The following is a 21,039-nucleotide window of genomic DNA, read 5'->3' on the forward strand; positions in this document are numbered from 1 at the left end:
CGTGGTACAATGAGTTCTTCTACAAACAAATGTTGTAACTTGAAATACTATGTAACACTTTCCCGCCTTTGAGATAAGAAGCTATACTTGTAATCACCAACTCATAGTGAAATATTTCAACTATGCCAGACCACGTGTTTTTTTCTTCTTTTCGGGTTTTATACGTAAAAACAAGGCATCTCCGCCATAGTGAAATATTTCAACTATGCTACTTCTCTTTAATTACTTTAGTGTGTAAGCGTGTGTTGAGTTTAAGTACAATACTAAGACGGTAATTCATTACTTTACTTAAAACGAGTTTTTTTTTTAAATTTTTAGATCAGTTTCAAAATAAATATCATATAAAAATTAATTGCTCAATTATGCATTTGTAATAAAATTTATGATCATGAATTTATTATTCGTCAAGAATAGGGCTGCTTTTTTTTTTCCTTCCCTTTCTGTTGGAGATTTTTTTTTTTTTTGTGATGATCACATGGATTAGGAGCCCTTTAATCAATAAGTAATTAAGCATAAATTGGTATTTTATCTTATTAGAATCTTCAACAGATGTAATTGCTAATTAGGAAAGTGAGATTAAGATGTTTATTGGATTTTAACATTATGCCATGAATTGTTGATGTGAACCACCATGAAGCAATCATCATTCTATTTTTAGGATGAATATCTTCAAAGGTCTATTACTTCATTGGGAGCCACAAGTGCGGGAAAAAATATTATGTGCCGACGAATCCATATGTGCGGGAGGGTGTACTTGAGTTGTACTCATCTTATCCACACATCCTAAACATAATATTCTCTTCAATAAATCTTATAATTATAAGAAATTAGATAGATATGTTAGGAGTTATGATAGAAAATAATTTATTCTTATAAATAAATTATTTCCTTAGAATTAGAGTTATGATATGAAATAATTTATTCCTGTAAATAAACTATTTCCTTAGAATTAATGAGATATTTGTTTTCCTATTTTACGTTATTTTCTATATCTTCTAATAATTAATATGAATTAATTATTGGAGATATCAGGTGTTATAGTCTTCCTTTCATATCATTTCCTTTTATTATATTTTCTATTACAAGATTCTTGTAAGGGTTATTTATAACCTTGTTCATATCAATGAAATATTAAGTATTCCACCACATTATTTTGAGTTTTAACATGATATCAGAGCTAACACGATTCTGAGTCTTACCATCTCCTCTTCCATGCCAAAACCCCACCTATCTTATTTCTAAGCCAAAACACATGGCAGACAAAACGCAAAATTCAGCAAAGCTTGAATCTAGCAAATTTGATAATCCGAACAACCACTTTTATCTTCACTACTCAGATCAACCCGGTCTCGTGCTTGTTACGCAGCCGCTGAATGGAGAAAACTACAATTCCTAGAGTCGTGCCATGTTGATGGCTTTAACATAAAAAATAAAGAAGGTTTTGTCAACGACACCGTCAAAGAACCACCAGAGACGTCCACCGCAGAACTTCAACAATGGAGGCGCTACAACAACCTTGTCAAGGCATGGTTGTTTAATTCAATTGCAGAAGACATTGAAGCAAGTATAATATACAAAGAGAGTGCAAATGAAATCGGGCTCGACTTGAAGGAACGTTTTTTTTTGTACCAACAACGTTCATATTTTCCATGTCGAAGAAGCCATCCACGATTGCAAGCAAGGCGATATGACAGTTGGAGCTTATTACACCAAGCTCAAAGGCCTATGGAACGAACGTGACACCCTCCATAACATTCCTAAATGCACGTGTGGTGCCATGAAGGAAGTGATGCAGTTTTAACAAAACCAGAAAACCATGAAATTTCTCATGGGGCTTAATGAAACATACATTACTATAAAAGAACAAATTTTGCTCATGGATCCCCTTCCCAATGTTAGCAAGACACATTCTCTCGCATTCCAAGAGGAAAAGCAGCGCGACATGAACAATGTAAATGCGTCGCAAACAGAAGCTTTAGCTTTTGCCGTGAAAAATAATGTACAAAAACCAGAGAAGATTTTCACGCCTAAAAATCCTCATTTAAATTGTGGAAAATGTGACAAAATTGGGCATACCTCAGACACATGTCGAGTACATCTCAAATGCGATTGTTGTGGATGGCAGTGACACACCATCAATGACTATAGAAAGCTGCAAAGGACCAATCCAGTGGGCAATAAATCTGAACGAAACAATTTGGCTCCCAAAGTCAACCATGTGGATACCAATACATCGACGAGTCCTGCACCATTCACCCTTACAGCCAAACAATATCAAAGCCTCATATCACTACTTGCAGAGAACAAATCTAATTCGTTGGTTAATTATGTTGTCAGCACATCAACCATGAGTGATATCTCAGGTAAAATCTTTTGTGCATCTGTTTTTGATAAAAAAATAAGCTGGATTCTTGACATAGGAGCCACGTATCACATGGTATATTCAGCCAACCTACTTACTACAAAATTCAGTGTCATCAATCAAAAAGTTCACTTGCCTAACGGGGTTACTGCAACTGTCACACACATCGGCAACATCCATTTTGCTGACTTTGTTCTACAAAATATTTTATGTGTCATCTTGTTCAAATTAAATCTGATTTCCATTAGCAAAATTGTGCTTGATTCACAATGTCTTGCAATTTTTAATAACCACACTTGTGTGCTACAGGACCAACAATCGCGGGGAAGATGATTGAAGATGATTGAGACGGGAACTAAAAGAGGACTCTACTACCTTGATACTCCACAAAAGAGCAAGTGCAATGTTGCTACTTCACCATCCCCAAATCTCTGGTATAAACGTCTAAACCACCCATCAAATAAAGTTTCCAGCTTGTTTTTCTTTTCAATTATAGATAAGAAAATTTGTAATGTTTTTGATTGTTTAATTTGCCCATTGGCTAAGCAAACTCATTTATCTTTTCAAACAAGTTCCATGAGCTCAAAAACACCTTATAAATTAATTCATGTTGACATTTGGGGAGGATACCAAGTTCCTTCAATAACAGGAGTGCGGTATTTTCTCACAATTGTTGATGAATATACTCGATGCACATGGACTTGATTGATGAACCATAAATCAGATACACATTCATACATCATCAAGTTCATAAACCTCATTGAAACACAATTCAATCTAAAAGTTAAAATCATTCGAAGTGATAGTGGTCTTGAATTCATATTGAGGAACCTCTATCTCGACAAAGACATCCTTCACCAATCAAGTTGTGTCTCCACTCCGCAACAAAATGGTGTAGCCGAAAGAAAACATCGCCACTTACTCAACATAGCACGGGCCTTATTGTTTCAAGCTAATTTACCCAAAAATTTTTGGGAAAATGCAATCCTAACTGCCGTCTGCCTAATCAAACGAACACCAACTCCCCTTCTCCAAGGAAAAACTCCTTTTGAAATGCTCTTCCAAACAAAACCCACATATGATCATTTGTGCGTGTTTGGGTGTCTTTGTTTTGCCTCAACACATCATCAGCAACCAATCATGTTTGATCCCAGAGCCATTCGATGTTTTTTTCTTAGGGTATCCATACGCGCAAAAGAGCTATAAAGTTTATGACCTTTCAATTAGGAAGGTTTTTGTATCACGAGATGTTCATTTCCATGAAAACACTTTTCCTTCCCCTTCTTTTGCTACAGATAAGGGCTCAATTCTGCACTTCACCACCCACACCGATATGCCTTCATTCAATGAATTACCTCAAGAAAATATTCCACCTTCTCAAGGCAACAAAATTCCCTCTCAAGAGACTACTTCACCTTCAAATTTATTATCAGAAAAACCTGCAACTCTAGACCAACAAATACCATCACCACGACCAATAAGAACAACAAAAACGCCTAGCTATTTGTGTGAGTATCATGTGGTATTTCTCTTCCCTCAAGACTCCCCCCAACATCGAACACGGTGTTAGCCAAAACCACAAATACCTTCTATCCATTAATCGATGTCATGACATATGCTAGATTGTCACCTAAACATCGTGCTTTTACCACTGCCCTTTCAATTGAAAAGGAGCCAAGCACCTGAAAAGTCAATTGAAAAGGAGCCAAGCCCTTGTGTAGAAGCCGCTCGTAATCCAAAGTGGCAGGTTGCTATGCGAGAAGAGCTTGATGCACTCAAAGTCAATGACACATTGTCCCTTGTACCATTACCGCCTGGAAAGAGGCCAGTTGGATACAAATGAGTATACAAAATCAAACTTCATGCAGATGGGACAGTTGAATGCTGTAAGGCCAGATTAGTGGCAAAAGGGTATAATCAAATTGAAGGGCTAGATTACCAAGAAACCTTTGCCCCTGTAGCAAAGCTTGTAACTGTTCGCCTACTTCTTGCGTTAGCTTCAACCAAGTAATGATATCTTCACCAACTAGATGTTAACAATGCTTTCTTGTATAGGGACCTCGACGAAGACGTATATATGTCACTACCTCCTGACCTCGGACGAAAGAGGGAGACTCGAGTTTGTAAACTCCACAAATCATTATATGGTCTCAAACAAGTTTCACGTCAATGATTCATCAAGCTTTCCACCGCTCTAAAGCAAGCCAATTTTATGCAATCAAAGACAAACTATTCTTTGTTCGTCCGATCCCAAAATGGTAAATTCATCACCCCTCTTATATATGTAGATGATGTCATCATTGCAGGGAACAAATTACAAGAAATCGAACATGTCAAAATATTCTTGAAGTACCAGTTCAAATTAAAAGACCTAGGACAATTGAAATATTTCTTTGGTATTGAGATTGCGCGTTCCCAGAAGGGTGTGCTTTCACAGCGAAAGTATGCTCTTGAAATACTCGAAGATGTTTGGTACCTCGGTGCAAAACCAGCCACTTTCCCTATGAAACAAAACTTATCTCCTAGCAAATCAGAGGGAGAATATGTCAGTGATCCATCATCATACCGAAGGCTAGTTGAGAGATTAATGTACTTGACTGTCACACGTCCTGACTTGACATATGCAGTTCATGTCTTAAGTCAATTTATGGAAAAACCACGAGTGCCACACTTAGAAGCAGCCCATCGCATTCTACATTACATAAAACAAACAACAAGACAATGCTTAGCCCTCTCAGCAGAAAGCTCAACCCAACTAAATGTCTTTTGTGATGCATATTGGGCTACGTGTTGTGACACTCAAAGATCAGTTACTGGGTATTGTATCTTCTTTGGGAGTTCATTAATTTCTTGGAAAACTGAATATCGGTTCATGATCACTACCTGCTGCGAGATTATTTGGCTAAGAACAATTCTGCAAGATTTGGAGATCATGTATTCATATCCTGCCAATTTATTTTGTGATAACCAAGCAGCACTTTACATCACCTCGAACCCGGTATACTATGAGCGAACAAAGTACATCGAGATTGATTGGCATCTCATAGGGAGAAAGTTCAAAAAGAAATAATAAAGTTGACTCATGTGTCACTTTAAAACAGCTAGCGGACGTTTTCACAAAACCACTAAACTATTCTCAGCTCTCGATACTACTCAGCAAATTAGGAATTATTAACATACATTCCAAACTTGAGGGGAGAGTGTTAGGAGTCATGATAGGAAATAATTTATTTGGAATTAGAGTTATGATAGAAAATAATTTATTCCTGTAAATAAATTATTTCCTTAGAATTAATGAGATATTTGTTTTACTATTTTACGTTATTTTCTATATCTCCTAATAATTTATATGAATTAATTATTGGAGATATCAGGTGTTATACTCTTCCTTTCATATCATTTCCTTTTATTATTTTTCCTATTACAAGATTCTTGTAAGGGTTATTTATAACTTCTTTCATTTCAATGAAATATTGAGTATTCCACTACATTATTATGAGTTTTAACAGATATATATTCAAAAGAATAGCTGCAGGCTCTTATACAAGCCCCAGTCACCCTCATGTGCCTAACTCTCCGAGGACCGCCCTCACTACCGTCAAAACATCCAGATGGGGATTCGAACACGTGACCTCTGCTCTACCAATATGCTACGACTGGCGGCATAAACACACGCACGCGCGCGCGCACACACACACACATAGATATATGTTAAAGTTCAACTTTTATATATGTCATCTTATCTATGCATAAAAAAGATTTATTTTGCATTTTAAACATTACGATAATGATATTTATGTATACGAGATAAGAGAATTGTGTGGTATAAATGCAAAAAAAAATTTTTTAAGGGTTAGATATGTAAATAAATAGGGCTTGGGTGATAATGCATCATCTTAAAATAAATCAATTGTTATATTTCTTGATTATAGTTTTTCTTTTTTATCAGGTTATGAGTAGAACTTAGTTTTTCCAATGACCGCACAAATATAAATTCAAATTTTTTATATTTAATAACAAATTTCTTTCTTAGTTAAAAATATGGGCATTTACATGCACATCTCACAATTCTTATGCATTTACATATCCCACACTTAAACTTTCATGTATATGTGTGAGATGTAAATACATAAAGATTATGTGCTACAAATGTAAATTTCCCTAAAAATAATTGCGAAACTATTTATCATCCATGTAAATAAAAGTGCCCCCATTTACCTTTTTCTTCAACATTATAATGATTGAATGAATGAAATAAAAATTCCTATTTAAATGTGTTAAGAACCAAAAATTTCGTTTAAATGGAATAAAATTGAAAATGTAATTCTTTTTATTTAATAAATAAATAAGTATAACGCAGTGCAGGATAAAAGTTTCGTGGATGGCGTACTCACAGATGAGAAAAAATATTACATCAGTATTACGCACGTAGAGTAACGTGCGTAGCCAATGAAATCACCCCACCACCCCACACGCAAAAAAAAAAAAAACGGCGTAGTAACACGGGGAATATTCCCCCCTACACCAGTGTTATTCATGTGTTATTGTGTGTTATTCATGTGTTACTAATGTGTTATAGTGTTATTATAACGCCAAGAATATTCTCATGACACAATAACTCACAATAACACAATAATAACACGAGGGAATATTCCTGACAAATGTGTTATTGTGTGTTATTCATGTGTTATTGATATGTTATTGTGTTACTATGACATCAGGAATATTCTCAGGACACAATAACACATGAATAACACGCAATAACACATGAATAACACGGGGGGAATATTCCCCGTGTTACGACGCCGGGGTGTCGTGGCGTGATTTCATTGGCTACATACTTTACTCTATGTGTGTAGTACTGATGTAATATTTTTTCCACAGATGAACCTCAATAGAGCATGCAAATAAAAAAAAAGAAAGGTTTACATACGTACCATTCAATTCACATATATTAACAATGAAACATTAACTTGTACATATATGCCACCTTATCTATTCATGAAAAAAATGTATTTCATTTTATAAAGTTAAAATATTATTATTATTTTCTACGTAATATGATCGGGTGGTAGGAATGTTAAAAGTAAATTTTAGGTGCTAGATGTGTAAATAAATAGGAATTGAGTGGTATTTCATCATAATATGTATTTCATCATTTTTTTTGGCAACTCTAGATTTAATCCTTATAGCAAATATTATTACAACTTACATGAGAATTTAATTCATTAGCAGTAAGGGTAGATCATTTTTAGAAAGACAACCTAACTAATACCAAGCTTACCCTCAATTATCATACATTATGAAGTGAAAATTCAAAAAAAGAAGAAGAAAGAAAATCAAGAACAATGGAAAATTTACGAGGTTCAGTAATTTGTGCCTACGTCCTAGGGAGCAGAGCGGTGATTTCATTATTCCTGAAAAAAATATAGTTCCCATAGGGTTACAAATATTATATATAAATACAACACTTAATGAAATTACAAAAATAACCTTGTACCGTACTGCTGGAGCGTTGATCCCACACCCGCAACCCACTTAACGAAACTCCTCCGATTGGACAGATGTTTCCGCTCGCGAGCTCAGCTGGCTCGCTCCGTTCCACACCAGCATCTATCCCTTATCTTGGCATATGAGCCATATCTAACACATTCCGATATTTGTTCTAAGACAATCCAGCCATCAGATTTTTAGATCCCTCAACTTCAATTTGTTATGCCCTGAAAACTTATAAATATACACTAACTATACTTTTTTCATGTTTTGAACTCTAACTGTCACATTGAATTTTAAAGATTTGTCAATGTTTAGAAACACAAGATGATCATCCTAATTTTCATTGATTTACAAATAACAACCATGACCTCAAAATTAGTTCTAATCAGCTAATTTTAGACGTTCTTTATCAATGACCATCAACCTACACACAAAATCAACAACCGATTTTGTAGTTGATCGGCCTCCTACTCGTATCAATGACCATCAACCTACACACAAAATCAACAATCGATTTTGTAGTTGATCGGCCTCCAAACTCTAACTGATGTCTTTCATCAATATTGCTGACTAATATTTACAAATGTCCCGCTCTCAATACCCATTATCTTTTCACCAATACCATCAACATACACCGAGCATTCCTCGTTAACATCATCAACATCATTCAACAACCTCAATAGCCACCTTTGGAGATAGTCTTTGGCTGCACAAATTCTTAAATTATACTTTGTTCTCTATTTATGGGCGAGAACGAACATTTATAATTTCAAATTTGAATTTTTTGACTTGAATTAAACCAAATCAATTTTTTTCGTTTCACAAATTTCACATAAAACCTTTATATCCCCCTTTTCATTTGCGTGCAAAATCCTCACACAAATTAAAGCATCAAAATTTGTAATGCCATCAATTTCATAGCGCATAATCATATGTTCTCAATCTTGATTGAAGAATTTAAAAATATGGGAGATGGTAAATGGAGGCTAAATGGGTGGGATGGTTAGAGAGAAATTGGGGGTTTGAAATCTTCTCAGTTGCCACGGGGACAAGAGATTACAGCGTGCGTATCGTTGTAGCCGTTAGGGTTCAAGGGATGGTCGCTCCCTCAAGAGCTCCTCTCCAAATTTCTTCTTCTTCTCGGAGAGAGCTGTAATTTGGAGTGAGATAGGGAGAGCCCTCTCCCAACGGCTCCTCCCCATCTTCTTCTATTCTGTAACAATTTCTCCTCCCCTGTGTTGTCTCCTTTTTCTCTTCGGTTTGCCTGTTATTAGTGATGAGAAGTTTTCTTGTTTTTTTTCTTTTCTTAATTCTTCTGTTGATTTTCTTCTTCTCTTCTTCAACCTGCAATCTATCACCTCCGTCTCTCTTTAGAGAACAAACAACAAGCTGACGCCTTTGAATTTTTAATGGTGTTCACACGAAGCAGATTGGAAGGTGAAGCCGATCGATAGTAATGGAGGATGAACAGAACAATGTTGACTCTGGGTTGGAGATTTCAGATGCCCCTGCAATCAAATACTATGGCTGGAGAGCAATGCCGTATGTCATAGGTAAGTCAACAATCGAGCTTAGAAAAATAAAATAGGCAAGATTCATTTTTTTCTAAATTAAATGTCGCGTCCCCTTTTATAAATGCCTGACAATTGATGGCGGCAGAGCCAACTTCTTTTTTGAAGTGCTCCATTATGATTCGCAAAGGAAATGAAGTAGCTCCAAAAGAACTTTCTTGATTAATTGATTCAGTTGATTCAATATAGCCACGAAATGATAATTCCTGTCATATCACTTAATTCATATGCATGTATATATCTAACACATTTATGTCACTAAAATCTTCCATATCACACGAAAAATATCACTATTTTAATTTAAAAAAAAGTAAAATACACCATTCTATGCGTATATAAGGTGGTATGTATGTAGAAATTTAAATGTTAGACATACAAATGCATCAGAATTAAGTGGTACGCAAGTAAATTCTTTTTTTTTTTTAATGACGAGCTCCCAATTTTTTTCATGCATTATAAATACAAGCATAACAAAAAAATTTTAAGTGTAAATTTACTAAGAGATGTCCTGATGAATGTTCATTCATTTTCTCAATACAAGATGTTAAATTTATTAATCCCATCAAATGAGAGCTCGTTTGATGATTCATTTGATGGTGTAAGTAATTCACAATTAATCACGTATTCGACGAGAGTAAGGCATCAGCCGTCTCCTCTATCAACCATGTCACCACAATGCCAGTGATTTTCATGACCATGATCTCCTTTTCCTCCTTGAAGCGTATCCATCTTTCATCACACCTTTCCATTTTCCTAACCGCCGTCTTGCCTTTGTGCTGCTCTGCAAACATTTTGCTGTCGGTTTGTGAAAGAGCCCAAGAGGCAAGGGCAACAAAAGAAGTCAAAGTAACTGACAATTGTTGAAAAAATCTAAAATTATGCAAATACGAGAATTGTTGATCTGCACATTTCCTCTTTGATTCGTATGAAAGTGAAAATATTGGAAATTAACAGGAAATGAAACATTTGAGAAGCTTGGGGGCATTGCGACGGCCTCAAACCTGCTAGTGTATCTCACTACTGTGTTCCACATCAAGAGCATCGATGCTGCTACGATCTTGAATGTCTTCAATGGAACCACAAGCCTGGCTACTGTGGTCGGCGCCTTCATCTCCGACGCCTTCTTAGGGCGCTACAAAACCTTGGGTTTTGCTTCTGTAATTACACTTCTGGTAACAAATCAACGCTTCAAGCTTGAGTTTTGATACTTGGGAACTGTTTGCTATTATTCACATAGTTTTGGTTTGTGTAAAAAATGAATGTGTTTGTGAAAAGATTTTATCTGTTCGGAGTTATTGCGTGTTAGACTATTGCTGCCATGATTTGGTAATTTGGAATTATTTATATTGATGCTAATTTTATTTAGATAAAAGTAATATGTCTATAGTGATCGTATAGATAGTATAAAACGGCTTTGCTCAAAATTGTTTCATACTTTTTTATGCTTTGTGTGAGAATTTTGGGTGCATGCTTGTGAGTTGGATTATCTAATGTTATATTATGGTGGTGATTGTTGTGTGTAAGAAAGTCATGGCAGTAGAGTGAGGGAGGGGGTGAGTGTTATAGTTTTGTATGAAAATTTATCACAAATAAATAAAATAAGAGTTCCATAGGAGATGCTAGATTGTTTTTATATGAACTTGTGAAGGAGCAAAGTCATGGAGTCAAGAGATAAATGATATAATTTTTTATAATTAGAGAAATCTTTGATAAACTTTAAAGGATATGCAATATGTAGAATAAATCTTATGATGGAAGTTGAGGATTATTGAGGCATTAAAGTTGTCTTTAAGAGATTATTTACAGTATGTTTGGCAAATTTCTTTCGATGAGGGGAGTCAAGAGATCTAAGAATTCAATATAATCTTGGTATAAATGACATGTTGTGACGATTGTGCATGTCAATGTTGGTGGCAAACATGCATTACCTTATAAGCAATGGCACACTTCAACAGTGTGCAATAGTTTTATAGATGTTGGCAGGAGATGAAATTGGCTGATGTTCGCATTGGTGTCAATGATATGGACTAGCCTTATATAAGATACATTTATAACATGCACTGATCTTATAGGTTATGGCACGCATCAACAATATGCAGTGATCTTAAGCAATGACAGGTAATAAAGTTGGAGAATTTTAGTGTTGGTGATATGCGTTAAACTTATAAATGATATCATATGCAATTATAATTTACGTAGGCAATGTACATTGATCTTATAGATGTTTATGAGAAATAAAATCTGTGGATGTTGGTGACTAGAAGACCATAGTCGAGCAACAGTGATCTAAATAGCATAGACAATCAACAAGAGCCAAGTGACACTATTTGGCCAATGATGGTCGGCTGACAATAATCGAGTGATTGCAAATGAGCAATGGAGGTTGTGCGACTATGGACAAGTGATTGCGATCAGGAGAACACTGTCAAGGATTAGATGATTGTAGAAAGGCACCGATGGTTAGGTAATCATAGGTAGGCAGCGGTACTCAGGCAATCGTATAGGGATGACAAAGTTATAAAGACTATAGATAGGTGCTCATAGTTGCACAATGATGATCGAGTGACTTTAGTCAAATGATGGTGGTTAAACAATCATAGATGGGTGATGTAGGCCAGTCTATAGTATCAGAGCATCAATAGTTATTGTATTGTGGTGATAAAATAATAGTGGTGGTCCAAAAAAATGTTTTGAACCTGGTTGTTAAGTGATAGAGATTTAATAATAGTAAACGAATGACAATGGTCTTATAGTGATGAACGGGTGGTGGTAATTTAACTGTGAGGACAAGCAGTGACGATACAATAGCGGTGGATGGGTAATAGAGGTAGAGGGTTGGTGATGGTCTAACGGTGGACGGAAGGTGGCAGATGGGTGAAAACAACTTTGGACAGGCAGTTGTGACTCAAATATAGTAGACGGGAAACGTAGATTAAGCAGCCAAAGTTCAATAATGGTGATCAGACTACCATAGGTGAGTGATGAAGATCGGGCGAAATTCGATGATCGTAAATGGGTAATGGAAGTCAGGAAACTATGGATATACATCAATGATTGCATAATCATAGTGGGGCAACGATAACTAAGCAATTGTAAATGGGCAATGAAATCAAGCAACTGTAAATAGGTGATCATAATTAGATGGTCGGGCAACTGTAGTTGGGAAATAGTGGTTCAGCGTCTGTATAGTGATGATTAGATAGTAACTATTTATCGTTGGTGGTTGGGCGGCTGATATCCTATAGAGTTTAAGGATCCGCCATTCTTTGAGCTCTTCGCAACCTTATGTCGAGCCTATCTCATGTAAAGATGGTGTTCTATTTATAAATTTTAAAAGCAGTATCCTCCATAATATCACCAAAATCTTGAACACTGAATTGAATAGCTTGTAATGATTTCCTAGATTATAACGAGTTTATTAGGTGTTTGAACTCCTTAATGATATTGAAATCAATTGCTCTTGAGCTCATTGGTTTCGTCTTATTGAGATACTCAATTTGATTATACACATATTATATTTGAGGAGGTCGTTCACCTTCAATGTCATTGAGCTTCTCGCAAAGTCATTTAATTCCATCAGAAATTTGTTGAAATGTGATATTAGATTTGACTTTTAAAATTATATATTAAAATCCTTGTTTTATCAAGTGAGTTTTTTTGGTAACACAACAGTATAGTTTCTATCCTTAAAAACAGCTTTTTACACACACCAAAACCATTCTCATTGTTTAGAAAACAAGTTGTCTTAACAGTTTTGAACCCAAAAATTCCACTGATTTATTGCCCTCATCATCTTTTTCCCCCAAAGGGCATGTTCGTCATCATGCTCACTTCTGCAATCCCAGCTCTGCATCCACCTTCCTGTCTTCAAGGGACAACCTGTTCAGGCCCTACACCAATGCAGCTTTCTGTGCTTGCTCTGAGCTTTCTGTTACTAGTGATCGGAGCAGGTGGCATAAGGCCCTGCAACCTTGCCTTCGGTGCAGACCAGTTTAATCCCCACACTGAATCTGGAAAGAAAGGAATCAGCAGCTTCTTCAACTGGTACTATTTTACCTTCACCATTGCAGTCATGATCTCCTCCACCTTCATTATCTATATTCAGAGCAATGTGAGCTGGACACTAGGCTTGGCTATCCCTGCCATCATGATGCTCATCTCCTGCATCTTCTTCTTCCTCGGCACAAACATTTATGTCAAAGTGAAGCCTGAAGGAAGCCCTTTTACTAACTTTGCCCAGGTTCTAGTTGCAGCAATCAGGAAGCGGTGCTACCAGCTCTCCAACGATCCAAAACAGTCCCTCTTCAATCCTCCTCATTTCAGCTCCCTCATCTCCAAGCTTTCTCACACTAATCAGTTCAGGTAAGTTTTCATTCATTTCTTAATCATTTTCTGCTCAAATCTATAAACTGATAACCTCATTCTTTCAATTTCAAACTTCTAAACGATTCTTCATTAAAAGGTATCTTGACAAGGCTGCAATCATAACAACGACAGACGAAATCAAACCCGACGCATCCTCAGCGAATCAATGGAGATTATGCAGCATCCAGCAGATCGAAGAGGTGAAATGTCTCCTAAGAATCGTTCCAATTTGGTCTACAGGCATCCTGTACTACATCGGCATGGCGCAACAATCAACCTACGTCGTTCTTCAGGCGATGCAATCAGACCGGCATCTCGGAAGCAAGAATTTCGAGATTCCGGCCGGCTCCTTTTCCATCTTCTCCCTCCTCGCGCTCACCATATGGCTACCGATCTACGAAAGCATGGTCATTCCATGGCTGAGAAAAATCAGAAAACGAGAGGATGGAATCACATTGCTGCAGAGAATGGGAGTTGGGTTAGTGATTTCCGTACTCGCCATGATTGTTTCAGGATTAGTTGAAGAGAGGAGGAGAAGCGCAGCCCTTCATCGCCCGACGATCGGAATCTCACCAACAGGTGGATCCATTTCTTCATTCTCCAGTCTCTGGCTGGTGCCTCAGCTCCTGCTTTCAGGTCTGGCGGAAGCATTCAACACCATAGGGCAGATGCAGTTCTACTACAGCGAGTTCCCTGAACACATGAGGAGCGTCGCAGGCTGCTTGTTCTTCTGCAACGTCGCGCTTTCGAATTACTTCAGCGGATTGCTGGTGACGATGATACATCGAGCGGGAGGGGAGGATGGGAGTTGGCTGGCCGGAGATCTGAACAAGGGGAGATTGGAGAATTTCTATTATCTGATCGCTGGGATTGGGATTTTGAACTATGTATACTTCCTTGTTTGCTCCAGGTGGTACAAGTATAAAAGATCAGAGCTTTCTGAGAAAGGAAGCAGCTTTGAGCAGCCAGTTTAAAGATTAAATATTGGATAGTATGATGATAATGTGAAGAATGTAATCAAAGATTTTCTATCTGCACCAATATATCAGCAGGTAATACTTAATTTTGATTGGAGCAGAGAGGGAAAATATTTATATATGATTTGTCTTTATTTAAAATTTGTAATTGCATTCGGCAATGCCAATATATCAGCAGGTACCGTAAGCTTTTTCTGAAGTAATAAAAATCATATATAGATACACCTTATTCTCTCTGTACTTCTCCATCAAATCTCTCAATAAATGTATAACTTCCATAACATACCCGCCCGACATAAATCCGAACTGATTATGATAAATATTTGTAAGACGTCCTAACCTATGTTAAATTACCCTCTCCCATAATTTTAAATTATGACATATTAACTTAATTCCTCTATATAATTCCTCTATAGCTTAATTCCTCTATAGTTTGCACACTCTTGTGCATCCATTTTATTCTTAAAAATGGGGACCAAATACTCTTCATCTATTCCTCAGACAATATTTTAGTTTTTAAAATAATAATAAAGAGTTTAATAAGTCAAAAAACTCTCAAATCTCGTAAATATTTCTACAGTTCAATTGGGATTTTATCGGATACTATTGATTTTCCACCTTTGGTTTCCTTTAAAGCCCGATCAAGTTCTATTTTACTAATGTGATGGTAAAAATAAAATATTTTATTATTATTAACATTATTAAGATCACTAAGATTGATCTCATTTTCAAAAACTTAATTGAAAAGTTTATCAGAATAACTCACCCACCTATTTTGAATGTTTTCATTTAAGAAAAGAAATTTTTAATTTTTATCTATAATACACTTTACTAGAATTAACTCTTTATTTTTATTTTCTTTTTGTTTGAATAGTTTATACATATAATATTCACTATTTTTAGTATTTAATCTTTCATAAAGATTACTAAAAGCATGGTTTTAAGCGTCACAATTGTTCTCTTAGACTCCCTAAAGATCACTTTATATTTTTCACAATTTTCTAAACTTTTAAATTTAACTAATAACTTGTATTTTATATTTTATTGCACACTATTATTTAACCACAAACTATTTTTATTTATGAAACTTTTAATTTTGATTCTACAAATATCTCACATGTTTAATAGTGTTTATTACTTTATCCCACAAACAATTTATTTCTTCACGAGCATCCCAGAAGTTTACTTATAAAGATAATTTTATTTGTCTTTTAGATGACCTCACGTAATTCTATAATAATGATTCATAATATTCTTTATCTTGCAACTCTATCAATCTTTCTAAAAAATGAGGGCACAACAGGTGGTCCTATGAATTTAACTCATAGATCATTAAATTTTGGCTCGAATCAAGATCAGATAAAAAAACACGAGCCGAGCTATGAGCCACAACCTTGGATCGAATTTTTTCCAAGTCGAGTTCGAGTCATACATGAATCAACTCGAATTGACACGAGATTAGCTCATAGTATTTTTATTTGTAAAAAACGTATATATAATGTTAAGTAGAATTGAATATAACAAATCAAAAGTCAATTTCGAGTCAATTTTGAGATGGAACAGATCCAGAAACTAAATTTGAGCGAGTTAGTTTCAATTTTGAGCCAGATTGAGCTATTTCCGAGTTGAAACTAATACAAATAATTCAATTTGAGACAACTCATTTTGATTTACAGTTAAGCCGGCTCAAAATTGAATATAACGAGCCACGAGCCAATTTCAAGCCAAACTATACCCATGCGAGTCGATTTTGAGCCTACGTTAGCCCGGCTCAAAATGATATTGTTAACATTCCTAACAACAAATACATAGCTATGTACTCATATTATCCACAACAAAACCTAATAATTTCTCCCAAAACCAAGCCTTTCCATAGTAAACCCACAACAATAATAAAAAAACCTAATAATTTCTCCCAAAACCAAGCCTTTCCTCATTAATGAAAGATGGCCACAACAATAATAAAATTACACAAACAATAATAAATACCCTCAGCAGACAAAAGATTATTCATAACAAGCTCTTACCTCCATAGTAAACCCACACACAATTGCATCCACTCAAAATATAATCCTTAAGACACTCTGCAAGTCTGAAAACCTAACCATGTTTAGCCACAAATGTGAATCCACTCCCACAGTAAACTCTGAGAAGAAGATTGGAATCTGATCCCTTCCATCCTATTTCAACTCTTTGAGGAGAGATTTGATCATCTGTGCTTCCTACGCCCAGCTGACCGTGTTCACCCCAGCCCCAAGTCATTATCCTTCCTTTATCTGTAAACAGAGTTGCAGAAACCAAATGAAATTAGGGGCAATTGAATATTTACCACCCAATTCCAATGTATTTACATATCTATCCAACTATTTTTTATTTTTACCATTTCTAACACCCAAATCTTTCATATCACATAAACAATTACACCATTTTAACTTTTAGAAATTGGAATACAAAGGAATTGAGTGGTTTGTATGTAAATCTTCCATGAAATTGTTGTTACCTGTTACTACAGCAGAATGCTCAGCACCTGCTGCAATGCCGACGACACTTTCATCGACGAGGCATATTATCCTTTGTAAAGAAGATGCAGGCGCAGCCGAAGCATCTGGTAGGGGCAGCGAGAGTCGTCAAATGAGAACTTATATGATTGAAAATAGTTAAGGATGCAGATAAAAAACTGATACAGTAATACATTATTTAGTTTGAGAAACTTGAGAAACTTGAGCTGCTAGAAATACATTTAGGATTTGTTTGGGATCACTCTTATTATTTATTTTTTTATTTTATTTTGATTTCAAAAACATATTTATTTAGTACAGTGTGTGGGCTCTTTTAGCAATATTATAAGATATCAAATATATTTTATTTCACCTAAAAACATAAACAAAAATAAATAAAAATAAATAAAAAAACAAACTCAAAAGTGATCCCAAACAACCCCTTAACAAAATTATCATCCTCTTCGTTCTAATAAGGCTTGACTTCCCATACGTAAACAGCTTTAAGAGTGTTATTATCACAAATATATGGATTAGGTTCTACTTTAGAACTAATCCTACTTCTTACTTTGTTTTGTGGTCAACTTGATTTTTTGCAGCTTTATATTGCATTGCCAATGTTCCAATTGACTAAGGGTCTATTTGGGGCAGCTTATTTGGTGCGGTGGCGTTTTGAAAACGCACCTGACCTGATTGGATAAAGTGCATTTTGGCAGCTTATGCATTTTCAAAACACTGAAAATTGCGTTTTCACACTGCACCTATCAGGTGCGGTGACAGCTTTCTGGCAGCGGTCTGGTTTTTCCAAAAAAATAAAAATTTGTAATAGTCACCGCACCTAGTTTATCAACAGATTATTTTTAATCAGCTTATCAGCAGATTATTCAATAAGCTGCAGCTGCCCCCAAACAGACCCTAAACTTAATCATTTAGTGGATAAAGATTTGAATATTTGTTAGGCTTGGATAAGATTAATTTTGCATTTAAATATTTGGTATTATTCTCTTAACTCTATTCATAATATGTGATTGAATTATAAATAATTGATAATTGGATAAAAAGTTTTACTTTTAGCCAAGTAAGAGCTCATTAGATTCATGTTATTTGTAAAAAAAATTTTAAATTATGTACACTTGAGTTATTCTTTTTTCCCCTTCCATTTGGTGAGAAGTCTATCACAAATGTGCACATTAAATTCGCTAAAATGGCTAAGATATGCAGAGGTTAAACTTTTGAATTATTGTTGATTGAGAAGAATTAGAACTATAAAAATGGGGCCTCCAATTAAATTAACTTGAACAACAGTGACATACCAATAGCCGTTAGAGGTGTACCCTTTTTATCGTTAGTAAGATTTAGTAAATTCATTAAATCTATCCAACTAAATCCATCTTTATGCTAAATTGAAGGAAAAAAATGGGATCCTAAATCCAAAAAATTCATAAATCCGCAAAAAATTTGTATTTTAGTGTTTGCCTGAATTTAGTAAATCCGGTAATAAATCTTATTAAAAGGCGCTAGCAAACACCCCATTAAGGAATGGAACTAGAAAAAAAATACTAAACGGTCAAAATAGCCCCTTGATTGTTTAAATAGGATCATTTTAGAGTGCGAGAGACTATAAAAATGTCAAATTAGTTCCCAAACTTCTTAAATTGGGATTGAAATAATCTTTTGTGGGTACTATTTTAGTCCATATTAAAAGAGTCTAGGTCTAAATTTATACCTATATAGACTTTGATTAAAATGACCCCTGCGAAGAGTTAAAGAGATAAATTTGACACTTTTCTCTAAAATGCTATTGTTGAGTAGTTAAAATAAAACTTCAAAGCTTTTTGAAACTTACCATCACAAACTGACATATCAGGACAAAGCTTCTCACCACTTGTTTGCTGAACAGAAGTAAGCATCCTACCAAGCATATATACTTGACCATCTGTGGTAATTGATGAATAACTATTAGAATGACAAAAATTTTAAGATAAATTTGCATATTTTGCCCACAATTCTTATGTATTTACATATCTCAAACCTAAACTTCCATATTTACACACATAACACCTTGATACTTTAAGCCTATAGATGAAATGGTGTATTTCATTTTTAAAAAGCGGTAATAGTGCTATTTTTTGAAGTGATGTAAAAAATTCGAGTGTTAAGTGTGTAAATATGAAAGTTCAGTTGTGAGATATGTAAATACATAAGAATTAGGTGGTGGGTATGTAAACACCCCAAATTTTAAAACTAAATATCGAGAAAGAAAGCAGCACAGAACCAATAAAAACAACCCTACCAGAAACCAGTAGAGCATGATTCCATCCGAGAGCAATTTGAGAGAATCTCAACAGTGAAGGCAGAAGTTGAGGCTGGAGGCTATCTGAGCACCCACTGAACCCTCTGCCCCAACTGTACAACTGCCCGTTAGCTGATTCCATAGAAACTATCCTATTATCGCAAGCCTATGCAGTTCTGAACAAACTAACTCGAGAAACAATATTCAACAAATAATGGGTTGTTATAGTGTTGACATAATGATATGAGTGCCAAAATAGCCCTCTGATTATTTACATAGGTTCATTTTTGTCCACAAACTCCTTAAATTGGACTGAAATAGTCTAGGGAGGCTATTTCAGCTCATAGTAAAAAACATTGGGGATTAAATTGGTACTTTTATAGGCTTTGGGACTAAAATGACCCCTTACAAATTGTTAGAAGGCTATTTGGACACTATTCTCATATTGAAATATGGAAGAATAAAATTTGACATTGATATCTTTAAATAAAGCGAGTTACCGGATAATGCAGCACTATGATCTCCATTGGCGCACACATTAACAATTCTGGAATCCTCAAATCCAGGAATTAAGTGTGGAATGTTAATTAGTCTTCTATGTCCAGATGGCCGTGTACCTATTTGGCCATGTCTTGCCGAACCGTATCCATATACAGAATTACCAGATGACTCTGCATTAAATTTCCTAAAGAAATTATTCAAAGAAAGTTACACGTTCAATAGAATCAACATTCACGATTTAACAATGGCAAGAGAGAGAGAGAGAGAGAGAGAGAGAGAGAGAAGAGTGGCATACTAAATAAAAGATATGGATCAAATTATGATTTGTGAATGCATGAAAAAAATAAATCCCAGTATATAAATAATTAAAATAAGGAATATTTACATTTTAAATACATATCAATCAATTCTTATGTATTTACATATCTAACACCCAAACTTTAATTTTTACCTATTGGAGAGCACTTCAGATTCATCATAATTTTTTTCCTGGATTTGAGCTCAATAATTGACACGTTTTAAGAGGCTACGAACACCAATAAGCTTTAACATTTCGAGTGTAACACGCTGTTGACCTCATTTTTAGTGAGGTCTTAGTCTCCTACTCCCATGAACCCCAAATCTAGCCTTAGGAGTTCCTTGTTGACCATCCTAGCGGACTAGTAATGGAGCCCACCTCCGTAGAACTTCAAACCGCTTCTTTACTTATTTTTGCGAAGAACTCGCGTGAGTGGTTCCAAGCACTCAACTTCTAGTTGCAAGGGCTAAGGACCAGCATGTAGAGGGCCCGAAAATGAGTTCCTATAGGATCAAACGACCTTAGGTTAACCCTCGGTGACTCAGCAACGCACTCGTTGCATCACACACAATTTTGGCTTAAATTGACTCGCAAGCCAGCAAACTCGTCCGGACGACCCCGGATGACGAAACGGACTGCGCCGACGCGTTCGGAACGTCGATTTTAGCTAGAAAAGAC

The 21,039-nt window shown here is 35.5% G+C and overlaps 2 protein-coding genes across 3 annotated transcripts in view; one reads left to right on the forward strand and one right to left on the reverse strand.

Moving 5' to 3' along the window:
* Positions 1-8,753: 8,753 nt before the first annotated feature.
* On the forward strand, positions 8,754-14,976 carry LOC110019623 (protein NRT1/ PTR FAMILY 2.11-like). Of its 2 annotated transcripts, none has more exons than XM_020717365.1 (5): positions 8,754-9,073; positions 9,285-9,411; positions 10,384-10,601; positions 13,238-13,791; positions 13,892-14,976. In XM_020717365.1, the coding sequence occupies exons 2-5, from the start codon at positions 9,315-9,317 to the stop codon at positions 14,766-14,768; spliced, it is 1,746 nt and encodes a 581-aa protein (XP_020573024.1). In that variant the 5' UTR covers positions 8,754-9,073; positions 9,285-9,314; the 3' UTR covers positions 14,769-14,976. The 2 variants fall into 2 exon arrangements, with proteins under 2 accessions (XP_020573024.1, XP_020573023.1); XM_020717364.1 differs by having other exon boundaries at positions 8,755-9,073; positions 9,288-9,411.
* A 1,764-nt stretch (positions 14,977-16,740) lies between these two features.
* LOC110019622 (ultraviolet-B receptor UVR8) overlaps positions 16,741-21,039 on the reverse strand; it is a 13,256-nt gene continuing 8,957 nt past the window's right edge. The window contains exons 4-8 of the mRNA XM_020717363.1: positions 20,063-20,233; positions 19,563-19,694; positions 19,116-19,205; positions 17,272-17,376; positions 16,741-17,047 (exon numbers count right to left, since the gene is read on the reverse strand). Coding sequence (XP_020573022.1) covers positions 16,872-17,047; positions 17,272-17,376; positions 19,116-19,205; positions 19,563-19,694; positions 20,063-20,233 — 674 coding nt within the window. The 3' untranslated portion in view covers positions 16,741-16,871. The remainder of the gene's footprint in view (positions 17,048-17,271; positions 17,377-19,115; positions 19,206-19,562; positions 19,695-20,062; positions 20,234-21,039) is intronic.

Source organism: Phalaenopsis equestris, unplaced genomic scaffold, assembly GCF_001263595.1.
Source record: "Phalaenopsis equestris unplaced genomic scaffold, ASM126359v1 Scaffold000064, whole genome shotgun sequence".
Classification (NCBI taxonomy): domain Eukaryota; kingdom Viridiplantae; phylum Streptophyta; class Magnoliopsida; order Asparagales; family Orchidaceae; genus Phalaenopsis; species Phalaenopsis equestris.